Source organism: Hypanus sabinus, chromosome 19, assembly GCF_030144855.1.
Source record: "Hypanus sabinus isolate sHypSab1 chromosome 19, sHypSab1.hap1, whole genome shotgun sequence".
Classification (NCBI taxonomy): Eukaryota; Metazoa; Chordata; class Chondrichthyes; order Myliobatiformes; family Dasyatidae; genus Hypanus; species Hypanus sabinus.
In genome coordinates this window covers 6,125,129-6,143,198 of record NC_082724.1, presented here as the reverse complement: position 1 = coordinate 6,143,198, position 18,070 = coordinate 6,125,129, and the positions used below count along the sequence as shown (strand labels likewise).

Below are 18,070 nucleotides of genomic sequence, written 5' to 3'. Positions count from 1 at the left end.
GAATGATCAGCCATGATCTCAGAATGGCAGTGCAGACTCGAGGGGCCGAATGGTCTACTTCTGCACCTATTGTCTATTGTCTATTGTTCCTGTATTATTTATTTTGCACATGGGTTGTTAGTCAGTCTTCTGGATAGCTTTTCATAAATACTATTGTATTTCCTTATTTTGTAAATGCCTGTAAGAAAATTAATCTCAAAGAAGTATATTGTGACATGTAGTGTATGTACTTCAATAATAAACTTACTTTGACTTTGAACTTAAGGTGCTGAGCAAAGGAAAGTAGAACATAGAACATTACAGTACGGTACAGATCCTTCAGCCCACAATATTGTGCTGACTTTTTCCACCAATCCCAAGATCAATCTTACCCTCCTCTCCCACATAGCCCTCTATTTTTCTTTCTTTCTCTCTTTCTTCCTTTTCCTTTTTCAATCTCCTTATTGATTTTAAAAAAGTGTGTATTCAAACAGGAGGGGAGTACCCCTGGTATATATGTCGATAGCAGCACATACAGAAGGTAAAATAAACAATATCAGAATCACACATAGTGTTGATCTACAACGTATAAATTTGATATAGAATGTATAATTCTCCTCATATCAATTTATGAAGAAAGGAAGGACTATTAGAAATTCTTAAATAAAATTAAAGAGAAAAAAAATCCACTACAGTATTCTAAACAGAAAATAAAAGGACTGGGCAGTCTGTCCTGAGAGAAAAACCAAGAGAAGGGAGACTCTCTGATCAAATCCAAGGTTCTGAAAAAATAGCTGGAAGAGAATCAGTACACAAATCAGATCGTATGAAAACACTGAATAAAAGGTTGCCAGATTTCTTCAAATTTAAACTATGTATCCAATGTCCGACTTCTTATTTTCTCTAGACTAAAACAGGACATGATAGAGGAAAGCCAATAAGAGGTGGTAGGAGGATTAGGGTTTGCCCTCTTTTTCTTGAGACTATCTGAGAGTCTCTTAAAAGTTAATGCATCTGCCTCTACCATCTGGCAACATGTTCCACAGACCCACCACTCTCTCTGTAACAAAACTACCTCTGACATGCTCTCAAACACGAGGAAATCTGCAGATGCTGGAAACCCTAGCAACACACACAAAACGCTGGTGGAATGCAGCAGGCCAAGCAGCATCCACAGGAAGCACAGTCGACGTTTTGGGCCAAGACCCTTCGTCAGGACTAACTGAAAGAAGAGATAGTAAAAGATTTCAAATCTCTTACTATCTTTTCTAACATACTCTCTATATTTTCCTCCAATCACCTTAATATGCCCTCTCATGTTAGCTATTTCGACCTTGGGAAAAAGTATCTGACTGTCTGCTTGACCTATGTCTCTCAACATCTTGTACACCTCTATCAAAGTCACCTCTCATCTTCCTGTGGTGAACTACATATACCTGTCTGGACACCTCCCCCCCTCCCCGCTGACTGCTCCTGTGGCTCCTCCCACAGACCCCTGTTTAAAGGCGATCGAGGCCTGAGCCCGGCCTCTCAGTCTCCAGGATGTAGTATGGTGGTCACTTACTGCTTGTTCCTTCTTCCAGTCAATAAAAGCCGATATCTCGCCTTATGTCTCAGAGTGAGTTATTGATGGTGCATCACTTCCTTCACTCCAAAGGAAAAGCATTAATATCTTCAATTCAGTGGTCAAGAGAGGCAATGTTCACGGAAGTTCTGTGGATGTGCCTGATTTTCCGGGGGGTGGGGGGTAGCCTAGAGTTGGAAGAATAGGAAGTTGAGAATGGATCACCCAGAAATTTTAAAGGTTACTATGCAAGGAGACCTATTCCTTTACAATAAAATTCTTGATAAAAGTGGAAGGACAGCAATTTATCTGAAGATCAAGATTGTTTTACCGGATTTCCAGTGCATGAGTGTAAAGGAGAACGAAATCCCCTTTGCAATAGATACTCCTGAATATTTTCACTATTCTGTCCCCATTACAGCTGGAAGAACCACTCCAAAGGGTGGAAAGAAGACAATATTAATTTCTTCTTATCTGGAACCTATTCGCAATTTGGCGATGATCTCTTACCTGAATCTTAATTGACAAGGAAGATAGCAAATCAGATCATGAGGTAGTTTGAAATGACGCTCAACAACAGCCAATGGTTATACCTGAGGGATGGGACTGGAGCTTTCTGTTCTTATTCGCTCTTCATTGATATTTTAATTTGTTCTCAAGTTAATTTTACTCAGTTCCAGATATTTTCTAAAACAGGATTTATCACCCATATAAAATTTCCCTGCCACGTGCCCTATATTCCTCCGTGACGCTTCGTGCTCGTGCATATCGAAGAAATATTCAAATTTACACACATTTCGCTCCACCCCCCCCCCCACAATTATGACAAAGAGCGCGCCTAATTATTATCCTAAATACGACATCACGCTAGATTAATATTCATGAAACGTGTCGACGCAAAGCACGTATTAGGCGATTTGGCGCGAGATTTGGGTCAGGTGGGTGATTTGGCGCGAAAAGTTTTCGTCCGCTGCTGGGGGAGAGGACGCGGAGGCATTATGGCGGTGAGTGAAGGGAAGCAAGGAGGGAGGTAATTGCGGTGGGGATGGCTTCTTCATCGGCCTGCCGGACAAAACCTGACAGGAAAGTGTTCCGTTCGGCAGTTTTGCGGCTGCTCTGGTTTTCTTTTAACTGGGAAACGGAGAGAGCGGGGCTCGGCGGCCTATCAGCCCAAGGCTGGCCTGTCAGGTTGGATCGTCCCGCTGGTTAATGCAGGAATAGTGCTCACTATTAACAGGATATTATAGTTTAAAGCACATCAATGAAGTCCTTAACACGAGAGCTGCTGGAAATCTGGAGAATTACACGCAGAACGCTGCAGATCAGGCAACATCTATGGAAATGAATAAACAGTCAACGTTTGGACTGAGACCCTTCGTTAGGACATTAATAAAGTTGTTACGCTTTTATGTCTGTATTTTCTCACAATAAAGCCGTGATGCCTCTTCACAAGAGCACTTAAAATAAAGTTCAGGTAAATGAAGTGTAAACCCTTCACCAACTCCGAATCCTCGCCAAGAGGAGACTTGCTTCCCCTCCCACCCCGGCGCTGAACGGTCCTCAGCGATCGATCTCACCTTCGAACACGTTGATATGGGCTGAGAGTTTGTAAGACTTCAAAGCAAATTTATTGTCGAAGTACGTATATGTCACCATATACAACCCTGAGATTCATTTCCTTGCGGCACAGTAAAGACCACAGGCAAGATGGGTACACTACGAATGTGCCAAAGGCAACAAATTCTGCTGATACAAAAGGGGGAGTGTGTGTGTGTGTAATAAATGTCGAAAATATGAAATGAAGGGTCCTTGAAAGTGAGTCCAAAGGCTGTGACAACAGTTTAGAGATGGGGCAAGTGAAGTTGTCCCGTTGGTTTTAGAGCCTGATGGTTGAGGGGTAATAGTTCCTGCAATTGGTGGTGTGGGCCCTGAGAGGGAGGGTATTTATAGGATTTACCCCAGGAAAGGGATTTGCAGGACATACTCCTCCCACTCTGTGATCAACATATGAATGCCATCACAAAGAATACACGACAGCACCTCTATTTTCTGGAAGTTTGCCTAGATCCAGAATATGATCTAAAACCTTTACAGACTTATGTAGAAGTGTGGTGGAGAGAATATTGACTGGCTGCATCCTAGCCTGGTATGGAAACTAATGCCCTTGGATGGAAAATCTTACAATAAGTCATGGATGTGACCCAATCCATCATGGGTAAAGCCCTCTCCACGACTGAGCACACGAATACGATACACTGTCGTGGGATAGCAGCATCCATCAGGAACCGCCACTACCCACAATATGCTCTCTTCTCACTCTCATCAGAAAGAAGGTACAAGAGCCTCATGACTCACTTCAGGTTTAGGAACAACTGTAAACCCTCTACCATCAGGTTGCCTAACTAAGGGATAACTTCACTCACCTCAGCTCCCAAAGGATTCCACAATCTGCAGGCTCACTTTTGTGGAATCTTTACAACTCATCCTTGGTATTATTGAATTGATCAATTTGTCTTTTGCACTTCAGTTCTTTGTCAGTCTTTTTATGTATAGCTTTTTTTCTGTAGAATATATTGTTTTTCTTTTATTTTCCTGCGAGACAATGAATCTCAAGGTAACTCTGAAAATAAATTTGACTTTGACCAGTTCTGTTCATGCAGATTTCTGCATCACTCAAGGTTATTTTGTGCATGCTGAGACAGAAAAGGAGTGTGGAGTTGGGGGTACAGTCAAATTTTACTACTGTATATGGTAGATCAAGCTCAATAACCTACAAATGGAAAGTGACCATTTCTCTGTCACTGTAACACTTTATTCTGTATTGTCGCTTTTTCCATGTACTACCCGAGTGCACTGATGGTCCAAGTAAAATTTATTGTGTACATTTGCTACCTGGAGATTCATTTTTTGTAGGCATGTGCAGAATTGCTCTGAAGGGATTTGTACATTGGTAGATGTGAATATGCTAAATTATTTTAATGGAGAAGTTTAGTCTAAGTAGATGGATTACAAAGATGTGGAGGGCTATTTGCCAAATGCAGGCAAATGGATTGGCTTGGATGGGGCAGCTTTGTTGGCATTGACCAGTTCAGAATCAGGCTTATCACTGGCATATGTCGTGATGTTTGTTTTGCAGCAGATTGAAAAATACTGTAAGTTACAATATTAAAAAATAAGTAATGTAAGAAGAGAATAATAGGTGAGTGTGTGTTCATGGAGTCAGTTGGGCCAAAGAGCCTGAAACTTTGCCATGACACTCCTATTAACTTGTATCCCACTCTGTTAGAAGATAGAGACCTATTGGTCAGTATGTCTCTATTAAATATGAATTTTTGTAAGAAGAAAAATATCAAAGCAAGAGTTTGAATAAAAAGATGGAAATCTTTATATACTTTAAGTTCTCCACCAAACCATTTTCACTATAGACACTAAACTGGAGTTTTGACATATCAGTTCTATACAATTCAGATACTCATTTTTTCACTGAACATTACAGTATTCTAAATGTTTTTTGATTGTGTTGTACCATCTGTCTAGCTGAGATACAGTGAATGTGATTATGTAATTTTGGTTGAGCCTCTAGGGTTTTTTTTTACTGAATGTTATTCTAAAATGTTTTCTAATGACTATATTGTACTGAGATATAATGAACATGATGTGATCCTTTCTGTTGAGCCTCTGTATAGTAATTTAGCAATCCACAGCCACTTGGCAAATATAGGTGCAGGTTTAGGAACAATCACCTTTCCTTGGTTTCTGTATTAGCTTGCTAGGGGGTGTTTGAAAGATTTAGAGTAATGAGAAACCATTTCCAATGAGAGTTCAGATTTGTGTTATCAGCTAAGTGGAGATGACATGGGAACAGGAGTGAGATAGATCAATGGTGTTGCAGCAGCAACCTTGCACTCGATGTCAGTAAGACACAAGAATTGATTGTAGACTTCAGAAAGGGTAAGATGAGTGAACACGTGCTCACAGTGGGGTTAGAGATGGAAAAGGTGAGCATTTTCTAGTTCTTGAGTGTCAACATCTCTCAAGATCAATCCTGGACCCAACATATCGATGCAGGCACAACAGCAGCTATATTTCAAAGTGCACTGCAGACGCTGGAGTCAAAGCAACACATACAAACACACTGGAGGAACTCAGCAGGTCGGGCAGCATCCATTGAAACGAGCAGACAATGTTTTGGGTAGAGACCCTTCATCAGGACTCAGCTGGAGTCCTGACAAAGGGTCTCGGCCCGAAGCATTGACTGCTCATTTCCATGGATGCTGCCCGACCCGCTGAGTTCCTCCAGCGTGTTGTACGAGGAGCTATATTTCATTAGGAGTTTGAGGAGATTTGGCATGTCAAAGACACTCTCAAATTTCTACTGGTGTACAGTGGAGAGTGTTCTGATTGCATCACAATCTTGTATGGGAGGGTGGCACTGCACAGCATCAAAATAAGCTTCAGAAAGTTCTAAACTCGGCAGCATCATGGACACTAGCCTCCCCAACATCGAGGACATCTTCAAGGAGTGATGCTTTCATTAAGGACCCCTATCACCCAGTACATGCCTTCTCATTACCACCGTCAAGGAGGAGATACATGTTGCCTGCTCTATCAAATCTGCTGGAAGTGCATCAGTTAACATTTTGGGTATGTTTATAGTAAGCTAAAAAGCTTGTGGCAAGATGTAAATCCACTTGCGAATTACTAAAACTTTTAACAGTATATGGATAATCTTTATCTCCTTCAACATTTAGGAATACGAGGGCTTTTCCATTTTTGTACTGTAAACTAAGGTATCTTAAGCAAGTTAATGAATATGAGTTGAAACTTGAGAATCATAAAAATAATGTCTCGTTATGTCTTCCTCTGTACTCCATCCCCATTTAGGATTCTTCTGAGTCATTCTCCATGGCGACTAGCCCTAATCAAACTCCTCGGCGTGGAGATGCCTTGACTTCCAGTCCAGGAAGAGACTTACCACCATTTGAAGATGAATCAGAAGGTCTTTTAGGAACTGATGTGCTGCCAGAGGAGGAAGAGGATGGGGAGGATCTGATAGGAGATGACATGGAACGGTCAGTAATGGTCAATTCTTGTTGATGTTCTCTAAATTTGTCTTTGAAAGTTCAAAGCATGTATACTTATATGCAACCTTGATATTCATCTCCTTACAGGCAGCCACTAAACAAAGAAACCATTTAAAAAGACCTAATGTGGGGGGGGGGGGAAATAATAAGTCATACAAACAATAAACAATTGGCAAATAACATAGAAAGCCTACAGCATAATACAGGCACTCAGCCCACAAAGCTGTGCCGAACATGCCCTTACTTTAGAAATTACCTAGGGTTATCCACAGCCCTCTATTTTTCTAAGCTCTAAGCATCCAGAACTAAAGTTCACGGAAGTGAGTTCATAGCCACAGAGCCAGTCATCACTGCATGCAGTCCAGGAGCTCATTAAATGCACACCACAGCCTTGGTTCAGCGCAGAGAAGAGCAGCTCTCGCTGGGCAGTGAGCTAAACATGGGTCTGTTCCTCACCTCTGGCCTCATCCCCCCCGACCTTTCCGATCTGACCTGGTGCTTAAACCGGTCAAACACCAGCTTGTTCCTTGCTCTTGGACCTGGGTCCTGCTGCCTCTATTCGCCCCCTTACCCAATCTTTACAAAGTGCTTAAATCAGCTTGGTTCTCACTCATGGGCCCAGGCCCTGCTGCCATGCCTCAGATCTGCCACTTTAAGTTGACTCCAAGTCCGCTCCAGCAATGGCCAAAGATCGCCTTCTTCCTTCCTTTCTGGCATGAGCCCTGCCACCGCCTCAATTCAGCCTGTACATACCATGCCAATACGGTCCTGCACCTTTGAGATTACAGTTCACACCACAAAAATGGCAGGTTGTACAGGCTCTCCAAAAGGGAAATTAGATTGCAGTGATCCTTTCCGAGAAAATGAGAGTGATTAATAAAGTAGGTAGTTTTTTTTCTACCAGCAAGGTATCACTGTGTTTCACCAGCACCATCTTTAACCTTATCTGTCTGACTTTATTCTGTAAAGAACAATGGCAATTTGTCCACATTTTTAACATTAATCCTCCATCCATGGTCTTCATGAGGGATTTGCACAGTATACCTCTCCAATTGTCTTTTAGAATTGTTTTCCCATTTCCTACTAGACATGCTGGGAGTAAAATGAATTCTTGAAACTGCCCATTTTTAGGGACTACCGTGTTATTCCGGAATTGGACGTCTATGAGCAGGAAGGTCTGGATGATGACGAAGACCTGGAGGAGTTGACTGCCAGCCAACGAGCAGAAGCTGAAAGAGAAATGCGAAGGAGAGACGATGCAGAGGGTTTGCGCCAAGGGCGGATGAGGATAGACCTCTTGTACGGTAGGTCTTGCCTTGCAAAATTTTTCAGGGAGGTTGGCAGTAACCACTAAACTTGTTTACATATTCTTTTTCTTTATGTCCTTTGGGTATTATAAACAAGTAGTGAATGCACTGACAGACACAATGAATGCCAATAAAATCAGTCTGTTAATTTTTATGAAAATAGGAAATAAATGATCATTGATATGTCAAGACAGTGGAAGAATTAAATGCTCACTCTGTTAGAAATTCCATACTGGTACTCGTTTATTGAGCAAATCAAATTGTATCACTGCCATCCAGGCAGTTTAGTAGGATTGAAGCAAACATAATTCACCAAGTGGGAGATTTGCTTGTGCCAAACTGGTAGCTGTTCAAAACAGTCTGCTTAAGGCTTTGCTATCATTGATGACGAGGTTTCTGGCTTTGTGTAACATCCAAATACTATGTCCACAGTAAAGGATATCCTACTTTTGTTATGTTACAGCCTTTTTGCCTTCTGTTTCTGTCATCTTTTTGTGACTTCGCTTTAGAACTCTGCAGTTGGCTTGCAAGCTATGTTCCCTCTAATTTGTAATGACCAGTATGCGCAAAAGCCTTGTGCTGTGCAATTTTTTGCCTAGTGACAAGTGCGCACTGAGTTTTTAAGTGGAAGTAAATCTGAAGCTATTCTAAGGATAATAAACTACCAAGTCCAGTTTGTTGTTCATTGTTTAAGATAAATAAAATAATACACATCAATGAGTGTTATTTCTCAGGTATTATAGGACAACATGTAACAATATCAATCTTTTCACATGTTACTAAAGTTGTTTGAAATGGGCTAACAAAGCTTAAAGCCAGTTGGCACCATCTGAAAGAAAAGGAAATGTGATTTGTGTACGATTGTGGAATTTACTTAACATGCCAACAAGATAGAGGGTGGCAACCTTTTGTGTGCTAATAGCAAAAGATGGTGTGCATGTGCACGCCTGAAATGGAGCATTGCTTGTAAAGTTTCCAGACTTTGCCTGCTAGCATGTTACAATGTTACAAATACCTACCAAGAGTAATTAACTGTAATTCAAAGTTCAATTTAAACTTATAAAGTGTATGTATGTCACCATATGCTACCCTTAGATTCACAGTAAATACGAAGAACACAATAAAATCAATGAAAATCAGCACACAGCAAAGACAGGCAGACAACCAATGAGCTGAGAACAACAGACTGCAAATACAAAAAGGTGGGGGAGAGATAAATAAGCAAACGATAAATATTGAGAACATAGTAGTACATTCCTTAAGATTGATTCCACAAAGAGAAAACAGAGTGTGGGAATAAAGGGATCCAATTCTGGCTGGGTGCCAGTTACCAGTGAAGTTCCACAGGGGTTGGTGTTGGGACCACTGCTTTTTAGGATGTATATCAATGATTTGGACTGTGGGACTAGGTGGAGGAGCGGGTTGTGTTAAGGAAACGGAGAGCCTGCAGAGAGACTTAGATAGTTTAGGGGAATGGGCAAAGAAGTGTCAAATGAAATACAATGTTGAAAAGTGTATGGTCATGCACTTTGGTGTAAGAAATAAACGGGCAGACTATTACTTAGATGGAGAGAGAATTCAAAATGCAGAGATGCAAAGGGACTTGGAATTCTTGTGCAAGATACCCTGAAGATTAACCTCCAGATTTAGTTGGTGGTGAAGAAGGTGAATGCATGTTGGCATTCATTTTTAGAGGTGAAGAATATAAGAGCAGGGATGTGATGTTGAGGGTCTATTAGACACTCGTGAGACCACACTTGGAGTATTGTGTGCAGTTTTGGGTTCCTTATTTTAGGAAGGATATACTGACATTGGAGAGGGTTCAGAGAAGATTCATGAGAATGATTCCAGGAATGAAAGGGCTACCGTATGAGGAACGTCTGGCAGCTCTTGGGCTGTATTCCCTGGAGTTCAGGAGACTGAGGGGGGGGATCTCTTAGAAACATTCAACATGTTAAAAGGCCTGAACAGATTAGATACGGCAAAGTTATTTCCCATGGTAGGGGATTCTAAGACAAGAGGGCACAACTTCAGGATTGAAGGATGTCCATTTGGAACAGATGCAGAGAAATTACTTTTGTCAGAGGTGGTAAATCTGTTGAATTTGTTGCCACGAGCAGCTGTGGAGGCCGAGTCATTGGATGCATTTAAGGCAGAGATAGGTTCTTGATTAGCCAGGGCATCAGAGGGTATGGGGAGAGGGCAGGGGAGTGGAGATGACTGGAAGAATTGGATCAGCCCATGATGGAATGGCAGAGCAGACTCAATGGGCTGAATAGCCTACTTCTGCTCCTGTATCTTATAGTTCAAAGGTAATAACTGTTGGTGTGGGACTTGAGGTTTCTGTACCTTGTTCCTGATGGCAACAGCAAGAAGAGAGCATGGCCAGGCTGGTGGGGGTCCTTGATGATGGCTGCTGCTTTCCTCCTACAGCGCTCTTTATAAATGTGCTCAGTGGTGGGGAGGGTCAATTTAAATGACGTGCCAAATCTGCACCAACTTTTAAGAAAGTAGAGGCTTTCCCCTGCATTCTCAGTAATGGCAATTACTTGCTGGAACCAGGGCACATCCTCTGAAATGTGGAATTGAAAATTGCTGATCCCCTGACGAGGACTGGCTTATGGACCTCCAATGTCCTCCCTGTGGTCAATCAGCTCTTTGATTTTGCTGACATTAAGTGAGGGGTTGTTATTGTGGCATCATGCAACCAAATTGTCAGTCTCCCTTGAGTATGTTGATTTATCACCTCTTTTGATTTGGCCAACTTGAATATGGCATTGGAGCTGTGCTTAGCCACACAGTCATAAGTATAAAATGAGTAGAGCAGAGTACCAAGCTCCCATGGGTACACTGGTAGTGATGGAGATTGTAAAGGAGATGTTGCCAGTCCAAACTGACTGGAGTCTGCAAGTGAGGAAATGGAGGATCCAATTGCAAAAGGAAGGGCTGAGGCGAAGGTCTTGAAGCTTATTAATTAGTTTTGAGGGTGATAATATTGAATGCAAAGCTGGAGGCAATAAAGAGCATTCTGATGGTTAAATCTTTACTGTTCAGATGTTCCAGGGTTGAGTGACAAACCAATGAAATGGCACCTGCTGATTATTTTTTAAAACTTGGTTTCTTTCTAGAATGGCAGCTCACTGGCATTTTTTTTCTAAGTCTTTTTACTGGTTTCCAAATTAGTTAATGCTAACTGAAGCTTTGGTAGTAGCACCACACCCATTTTGATCACTGGACTGGAAAACTCCTTTCTTATCTATTGTTCAGTATTGCAGCTGTATGTTACGAATATGTAGTGATTGGTCTGTTTTATTCTTTGCTTTATGAAGCAGTTTAGTACCTTACTGATGGTCAGTTTCTGGACTTGTGCATGAATTGTCTTGATTGTAGTACTTGATACCTGTAATGTATTTATCTGTGCACCATTAAGATTGGTTGTCTTTCAAGTAATATGAAGTGTTACTTATTAGGTTACTATTCAAATTACTATTGTTAAGGAATCTGGAGATTTACAAAAAAACTCATCGTTTTTGCAAAACCAGTAGGCAGCATGGTAGCACAATGCTTCACAACATCAACTGTAAGATGACTGTTCAATTCCAGACACTATCTGTAAGAAGGTTGTATGTTCTCCCTATGACCACATAGGTTTCCTCAGGGTACTCCCATTCCAAAGACATATGGTTAGGGCTAGTGATTTGTGGGCTAGTGTGGCCAAAAGTGTGGCAACACTGACAGACTGCTCGACACAATCCTTGCTGATATCATCAGATGCAAACAACATATTCCACTATGTATTTATATAAAATAAACAAATAAAGCTAATCTATAAAATCTTTTAAAATAATCTTCAAATAATTTCTTCCTAAAGTGCTGTCATTTAAACATACATTTTGAATTTTCAATCAATTATGCAGGAATTATTTTTAAACATTGTAATCAGACATTACTGGATTGTTTTTTAAGTGAAACGGGTATTAGGTGAGGAAAATGCATTAAATGGAAATGCCTCCTTTAATGTAGACAGTGACGATGAAGATGAAGAGCGTCCTGCACGAAAACGGCGCCTGGCAGAACGAGCAGCTGATGGAGCAGCTGAATTTGACGAGGAGGTAAGGAGGAATCTGAACTAATCCCTCAGCATACTATGGTAACCGAACTCTGCACCTGCAGTGTAATCCCTTGAATAAGAAGCAATGTAACACAGAATTGAGAAAAAACAATGCAGCGGGCCAATTAAAAATTCAGGTTAATTCTTTTTGATCCTATGAAACCTGACAAGTGGGACAAATTGACTAAAAATGTTTTGTGGCATAATCCTACACTGGTGTTTTGTCTAAGTGATTTAACAATGTGGAGCCATATTTGACTTACAAAAAAAATGTAAAACAAATCGTATGCTAGGTTTTATTGCTGTTTTAGTTTGTCTGAACATAAGATTTTGGGCAGCAAATTGATTATCCTTTCAACTTGAATCAAACAAACAGTTAAAACAAAGGGGTAGAATTTGATCATCCCTACCCATTTGATTCCCTTTGTGTTTAAAGATTGTCCATTTCATGAATTAATTATCTAAAAATTCAGATTTTTTAACTCGTTGTGCTACTTTAAGTCACTGACTTCTATCCTAAGACAATGTCTCCAGTTCTGTACTTCTAAGGAAGCAACCTCTCAGCATTTACCTTATCAGACCCAACTGCAGGGTGTTTCTTATCGTTGGTCTTCTCTCATGGGCAGATGATTGAAAGTATTGAGAACCTGGAAGACATGAAAGGCCACTCAGTCAGGGAGTGGGTTTCCATGGCAGCACCTAGACTAGAGATCTACCACCGTTTCAAGAATTTCCTCAGGACTCATGTTGATGAGCATGGGCACAATGTTTTCAAGGAGAAGATTAGTGACATGTGCAAAGGTGAGTTTGGCTGAAGAATTATTGTGAGGAAAATGTCATTGTTCTCTGCACAAGTTCTGATGTTCAAACTGGATTCTGGAGTAATGAAACTGAGTGGTTTGGTAGTGCTTTTGCAAGTCATGGTATGGAAGCATCCAGAGAAAAGTTCAATATGTATCTGCCATGTGAATTATATTACTTCATGCTGTTACTGGGATATTCAGTTATGCATTTGTTAAAGACTTGTTAAATAGATTCTTGTTGAAATAATTTTGCAAGAAACAAAACCTTGCAGTAAGAACTGTACTATTCTAGTGTCATCTGCTAGAGAATATGTATTGTTTTCCAATGTGACTGTCCTAATAAATATGGTGATGTTCTCGATTTCAGAAAATCGAGAGAGCCTAGTGGTTAATTATGAGGACCTGGCTGCGAGAGAACATGTGCTAGCCTACTTTCTACCTGAGGCCCCGGCAGAAATGCTAAAGATCTTCGATGAAGCAGCCAAAGAGGTGGTCCTCTCCATGTACCCAAAGTACAACCGTATCGCCAAAGAGATCCATGTCAGAATTTCTAGCCTGCCCCTGGTAGAGGAACTCCGATCACTGAGGTAACTTGAATGATTTCTTTTGGTAAAAGTGTGGTTATGTATTTAAATAATTCATTGGTTTTAGTTAATATTTTCCTCTTTGTATGGCATTCTTAAAGCAATGTTAATGTGGGACTACTAAATGCATAATTGATTTGGAGTGGATTTGGGAGCACTGAGCCAAATTGCTGCCTTTCATGTTGAATCGTTGGGTAGTTAACATTGCTGTTTGTAAATGCCATTTAATGGAATGGTTTTGGGGATAAAGGTATTCCAGCTGCATGGAGAACCTATGGTTGTTCTGGGAGAAAAAGTTGAAGGTTTGCAAAATAATGACAAGTTATGTAGGAAGTCGTTCCCGTTAATGTTCATAGAACAGGGACACAGATTTAAATTTTTTGAATAAAGGGCTCAGGCACGACTTCAGAATGATTAGTTAGCTTTTGAAATAGAATTTGGTGGGTACATGAGGAAGAATTATTTGCAGGGCTCTGGGAAAAGATTGAGGGTAGGGGATGGGTGAAAAAAGGTGTGAGAATGGCACTGAAAAGTTACTTGGTTCGGTGCAGTTATGAACTTGGTGGACTGACAGGCCTGAATTGTACTGATCCTATTAAGCTCTAAAGTTAAAGTTATCAAGTTCTAATTGTGTAATTATGCTGGGTACCACAACCTAGAGATCACTATTGACCAGAAGCTTGGGGGCACAGGTAGATAAATATCATAGCTCCAAATACAGGTCAAAGGCAACACGTCCACTTTCAGGAGACGGAGGTGGCTCAGCAGTGATTTGGTAGATGGTTCAAAATTGGCTTGGTTATAGAAGGCAGAGCGTAGTGATCAAGCAGTGTTGTTCTGATTGGAGGTCTGTGATAAGTGGTATCCCACAGGGATTATTAAAATGTAAATGGGCTGATTCCTAAGTCTGGAGATTTTAAAAAAAATGGAGTGGATAGTGAGGAAGATTATCAAAGGAAACAGCAGAAGAGAAATGGAATATGGCATTTAATTGTAACAGGTATGGTGTGTTGCAGTTTAGGAGGTCAAATGTTAGCAGAAATTCAACAGTTTAGAATCACAGATGTACAGAGATATCTTTGGGTATAAGACCATAGCTCTGAGAAGCTAGCAACACAAGTAGATAGGCTGGTTAAGAAGCCATAGGGCATTTTTGCCTTCATTGGTTCAGCTATTGATTATAAAAGTAGGAAGGTTGTGTTGTCCCTGCATTTGGAGTATTGTGTGATGTTCTGGGCTTCGTGTTACGGGAAAGATGTGGAGGATGTTGCTTGGATTGAAGTCTTATTTGTATTAAGGAGAGGATGAACAAACTTAGGTTGTTTTCTCTGGGGTGTTGAAGGCTAAGGGACAAGCTGATAGAAGTATGTACAATTATGAGAAATATAGAGTAGATAGTTATCTTAATCCCAGGGTGGAACTATCAAATACTTAAGAGCATAGCTGTAAGGTAGAGGGGGAAAGTTTAACGATTTAAAATGTTGGCTTGCCAGCTGCACCTAGGTCACACAGAAGAATATAATTTTTAAAAGTCTTGTCAACATAACCTATGCTATTCAAATTCCTGTGCTTTGTTTTCACTTTTAGGCAGCTTCATTTGAATCAGCTGATCCGGACAAGTGGAGTGGTTACCAGCTGTACTGGAGTCTTGCCACAACTCAGTATGGTCAAGTACAACTGTAATAAGTGCAACTTCATCTTAGGACCATTCTTTCAGTCCCAGAACCAGGAAGTAAAACCAGGTTCTTGTCCTGAGTGTCAGTCTGCAGGGCCATTTGAAATCAACATGGAGGAGGTATGTTAAATTGGTCCATAGGACAATTCAATCTGGTATTTATGGTGGTGTTTCTGACTTTATTGGATTATTGTTTATCACCACTGTTATAAATGTGGAATGATAACTTAATATGAATTTGAAGTATGCTTATACACACTAATGAGCATCATTAGACCTAAATAGTACATTGCACACAAGCCTTGTTCCCTGCTACTTCATCTAATGTTGACATAAACTACTTTGTTCCATGTGTGCTTATCTGGCTTCTCTTTGCAGTCATATCTTATATCAGTGTTAAATATTTCCAAATAACAGCATGTTCTGCTTTCTAACCATGACGTAATATGGTTACAGGATGGAATTTGTTTACAGAAGTTACAGCTCTGATGTGTCACATCAAACTATTTAAGAGGAAGCTCAATAAACGTGAATAAAGTATAATGGTTTCTCCCAGTTAGTTGAAAGAAGGAAGGTTGCTGGTGTATGGGCTAATTAGGCAATTTAAACTGTTTGTCCATTAATTATGAAGTTACTCAGTGTTACTTAATGGCTTTCATGCATTAGTTACGTAAAAATTATTTTGAGCCCAACCTCAAAATTTGATAAATAGACATTGATATGCTCAATAGATTTCTTTTGCATTCCCTGTCAGTGCTTTTTGCTCTGCTAATTAAAGAGAATAGTATAAAAGTGGAAGGATGATTAGTTAAAGGGAGTTGCCAGGGTGGATGGACCTTATTTGCTTCAGGTAAAGGGAGATTGTTTTGTCACTAACTTCCCACTCTAAAGACGGTATTAAAATTCATTTATGCAGCTTCAATCAACTATAATATATCTTTGCTCTTTGAGTTATGCTGTGAAATGTCACCATACTGTTTTCTAGTCATTCCTTGTTTTTTTTTCTCCAGACAGTTTACCAAAATTACCAAAGGATTACCATTCAGGAAAGCCCAGGCAAGGTTGCAGCTGGCAGACTGCCCCGCTCAAAAGATGCAATTCTTTTGGCAGACTTGGTGGATAGCTGTAAACCAGGTGATGAAATTGTAAGTATTTAGTATTTATTCAATATGTATTGGGGAAGTTTTTAAATGTTGGATAGGGCAAAAGTAAGAGTCACAAAACACTACAGCATTGGAACAGGCCCTTCAGCTTATCTAGTCCATGCTGAACTATATTTCTCCCTGGTCCCATTGACTTGCACTTGGACTCCGTACTCCTCCCAAACATGTACTTACCCAAATTCCTCTTAAATGTTAAAATCAAACCTGCATCCACCATTTTTCTGGCAGCTTGTTCCACACTCAGACAACCTGCTGACTGAAGAAGTTCCTCATGTTCCCCTTAAATATTTCACCTTTCTCTCTTAACCCATGACTTATAGTTCTAGTCTCACCCAAACTCAATGGAAAAAAACCCTTGTATTTACCCTATTTACACCCCTCATAATCTTGTATCCATCTTTCAGATCTCCCTTCATTCTCCTACACTCCAAGGAAGTACTTGCCTTTTTTCCAAAACTTGAAGGAAAAGTCACTTTTGAGCTTGTATTGCATTGCTGTTCAATATAAAACCTGTATGATTTAATGTGTTAGTATTTGGAGGATAATCATTTCGTTATTATGACTTTTGTTTATCCTGTCATTTTCTTCAGGAACTCACTGGTATATATCACAATAATTATGATGGCTCCCTCAATACGGCCAATGGATTCCCAGTCTTTGCTACAGTAATCATGGCAAATCATGTCACAAAGAAAGATAATAAAGTAGCAGTCGGTGAACTTACAGATGAAGACATTAAAGCCATTGTGGGTCTTTCAAAGGATGAGCGAATTGGAGAACGGGTGAGCGATGCATTATTGAAGTGAGGCCACAGAACCAAAATGTAAAGCTGGTGAAATTGTATTTTCTGCCCAGGCACAAAAAGGAGCTATTCATTAACACAGTTGTATACAAACTCATCAGTGCATTTCACCTTGTTGTTACCATCTGTATGGTCCCACGTAGGAGAATAGTGGGCAAAATTAGTGCACTTGGTATTAGGGGTAGGGTACTGACATGGATAGAAAATTGGTTGGCAGACAGGAAACAGAGTAGGGATTAACGGGTCCTTTTCAGAATGGCAGACAGTGACTATTAGGGTACCGCAAGGCTCAGTGCTGGGACCGCATCTATTTACAATATACGTTAATGATTTGGATGAAGGGATTAAAAGTAATGTTAGTAAATTTGCAGATGACACAAAGCTGGGTGGCGGTGTGAATGAGGAGGATGTTATGAGAATGCAGGGTGACTTGGACAGGTTGGGGTGAGTGGGTAGATGAAGTTTATTGTGAGGTTATCCACTTTGGTGGCAAGAACAGGAAGGCAGATTACTATCTGAATGGTGTCAAGTTAGGAAAAGGGAGGGTTAAAGGAGATCTAGGTGTTCATCACTCACTGAAAGTAAGCATGCAGGTACAGCAGGCAGTGAAGAAAGCTAATGGCATGTTGGCCTTCATAACAAGGGGAGTTGAGTATAGGAGCAAGGAGATATTTCTGCATTTGTACAGGGCCCTGGTGAGACCACACCTAGAGTATTGAGTTTAGTTTTGGTCTCCAAATTTGAGGAGGACATTCTTGCTATTGAGGGAGTGCAGCGTAGGTTCACGAGGTTAATTCCAGGGATGGCGGGACTGTCCTATGTTGAAAGATTGGAGCGACTGGGCTTGTACACACTGGAACTTAGAAGGATGAGAGGGGATCTGACTGAAACATAAGATTATTAAGGGATTGGCCAAGCTAGAGGCAGGAAACATGTTCCCGTTGTTGGGAGTCCAGAACCAGAGGCCGCAGTTTAAGAATAAGGGGTAGGCCATTTAG

At 40.6% G+C, this 18,070-nt stretch overlaps 1 protein-coding gene across 1 annotated transcript in view; it reads left to right on the top strand.

The window, feature by feature from the left end:
* Nucleotides 1-2,481: 2,481 nt before the first annotated feature.
* The window catches only part of mcm2 (minichromosome maintenance complex component 2), a 40,930-nt gene continuing 25,341 nt past the window's right edge, over nucleotides 2,482-18,070 (top strand). Inside the window, exons 1-9 of the mRNA XM_059943942.1 lie at nucleotides 2,482-2,547; nucleotides 6,428-6,615; nucleotides 7,759-7,931; nucleotides 11,958-12,046; nucleotides 12,672-12,846; nucleotides 13,216-13,435; nucleotides 15,020-15,227; nucleotides 16,118-16,252; nucleotides 16,861-17,052. Coding sequence (XP_059799925.1) covers nucleotides 2,542-2,547; nucleotides 6,428-6,615; nucleotides 7,759-7,931; nucleotides 11,958-12,046; nucleotides 12,672-12,846; nucleotides 13,216-13,435; nucleotides 15,020-15,227; nucleotides 16,118-16,252; nucleotides 16,861-17,052 — 1,386 coding nt within the window. The 5' untranslated portion in view covers nucleotides 2,482-2,541. The remainder of the gene's footprint in view (nucleotides 2,548-6,427; nucleotides 6,616-7,758; nucleotides 7,932-11,957; nucleotides 12,047-12,671; nucleotides 12,847-13,215; nucleotides 13,436-15,019; nucleotides 15,228-16,117; nucleotides 16,253-16,860; nucleotides 17,053-18,070) is intronic.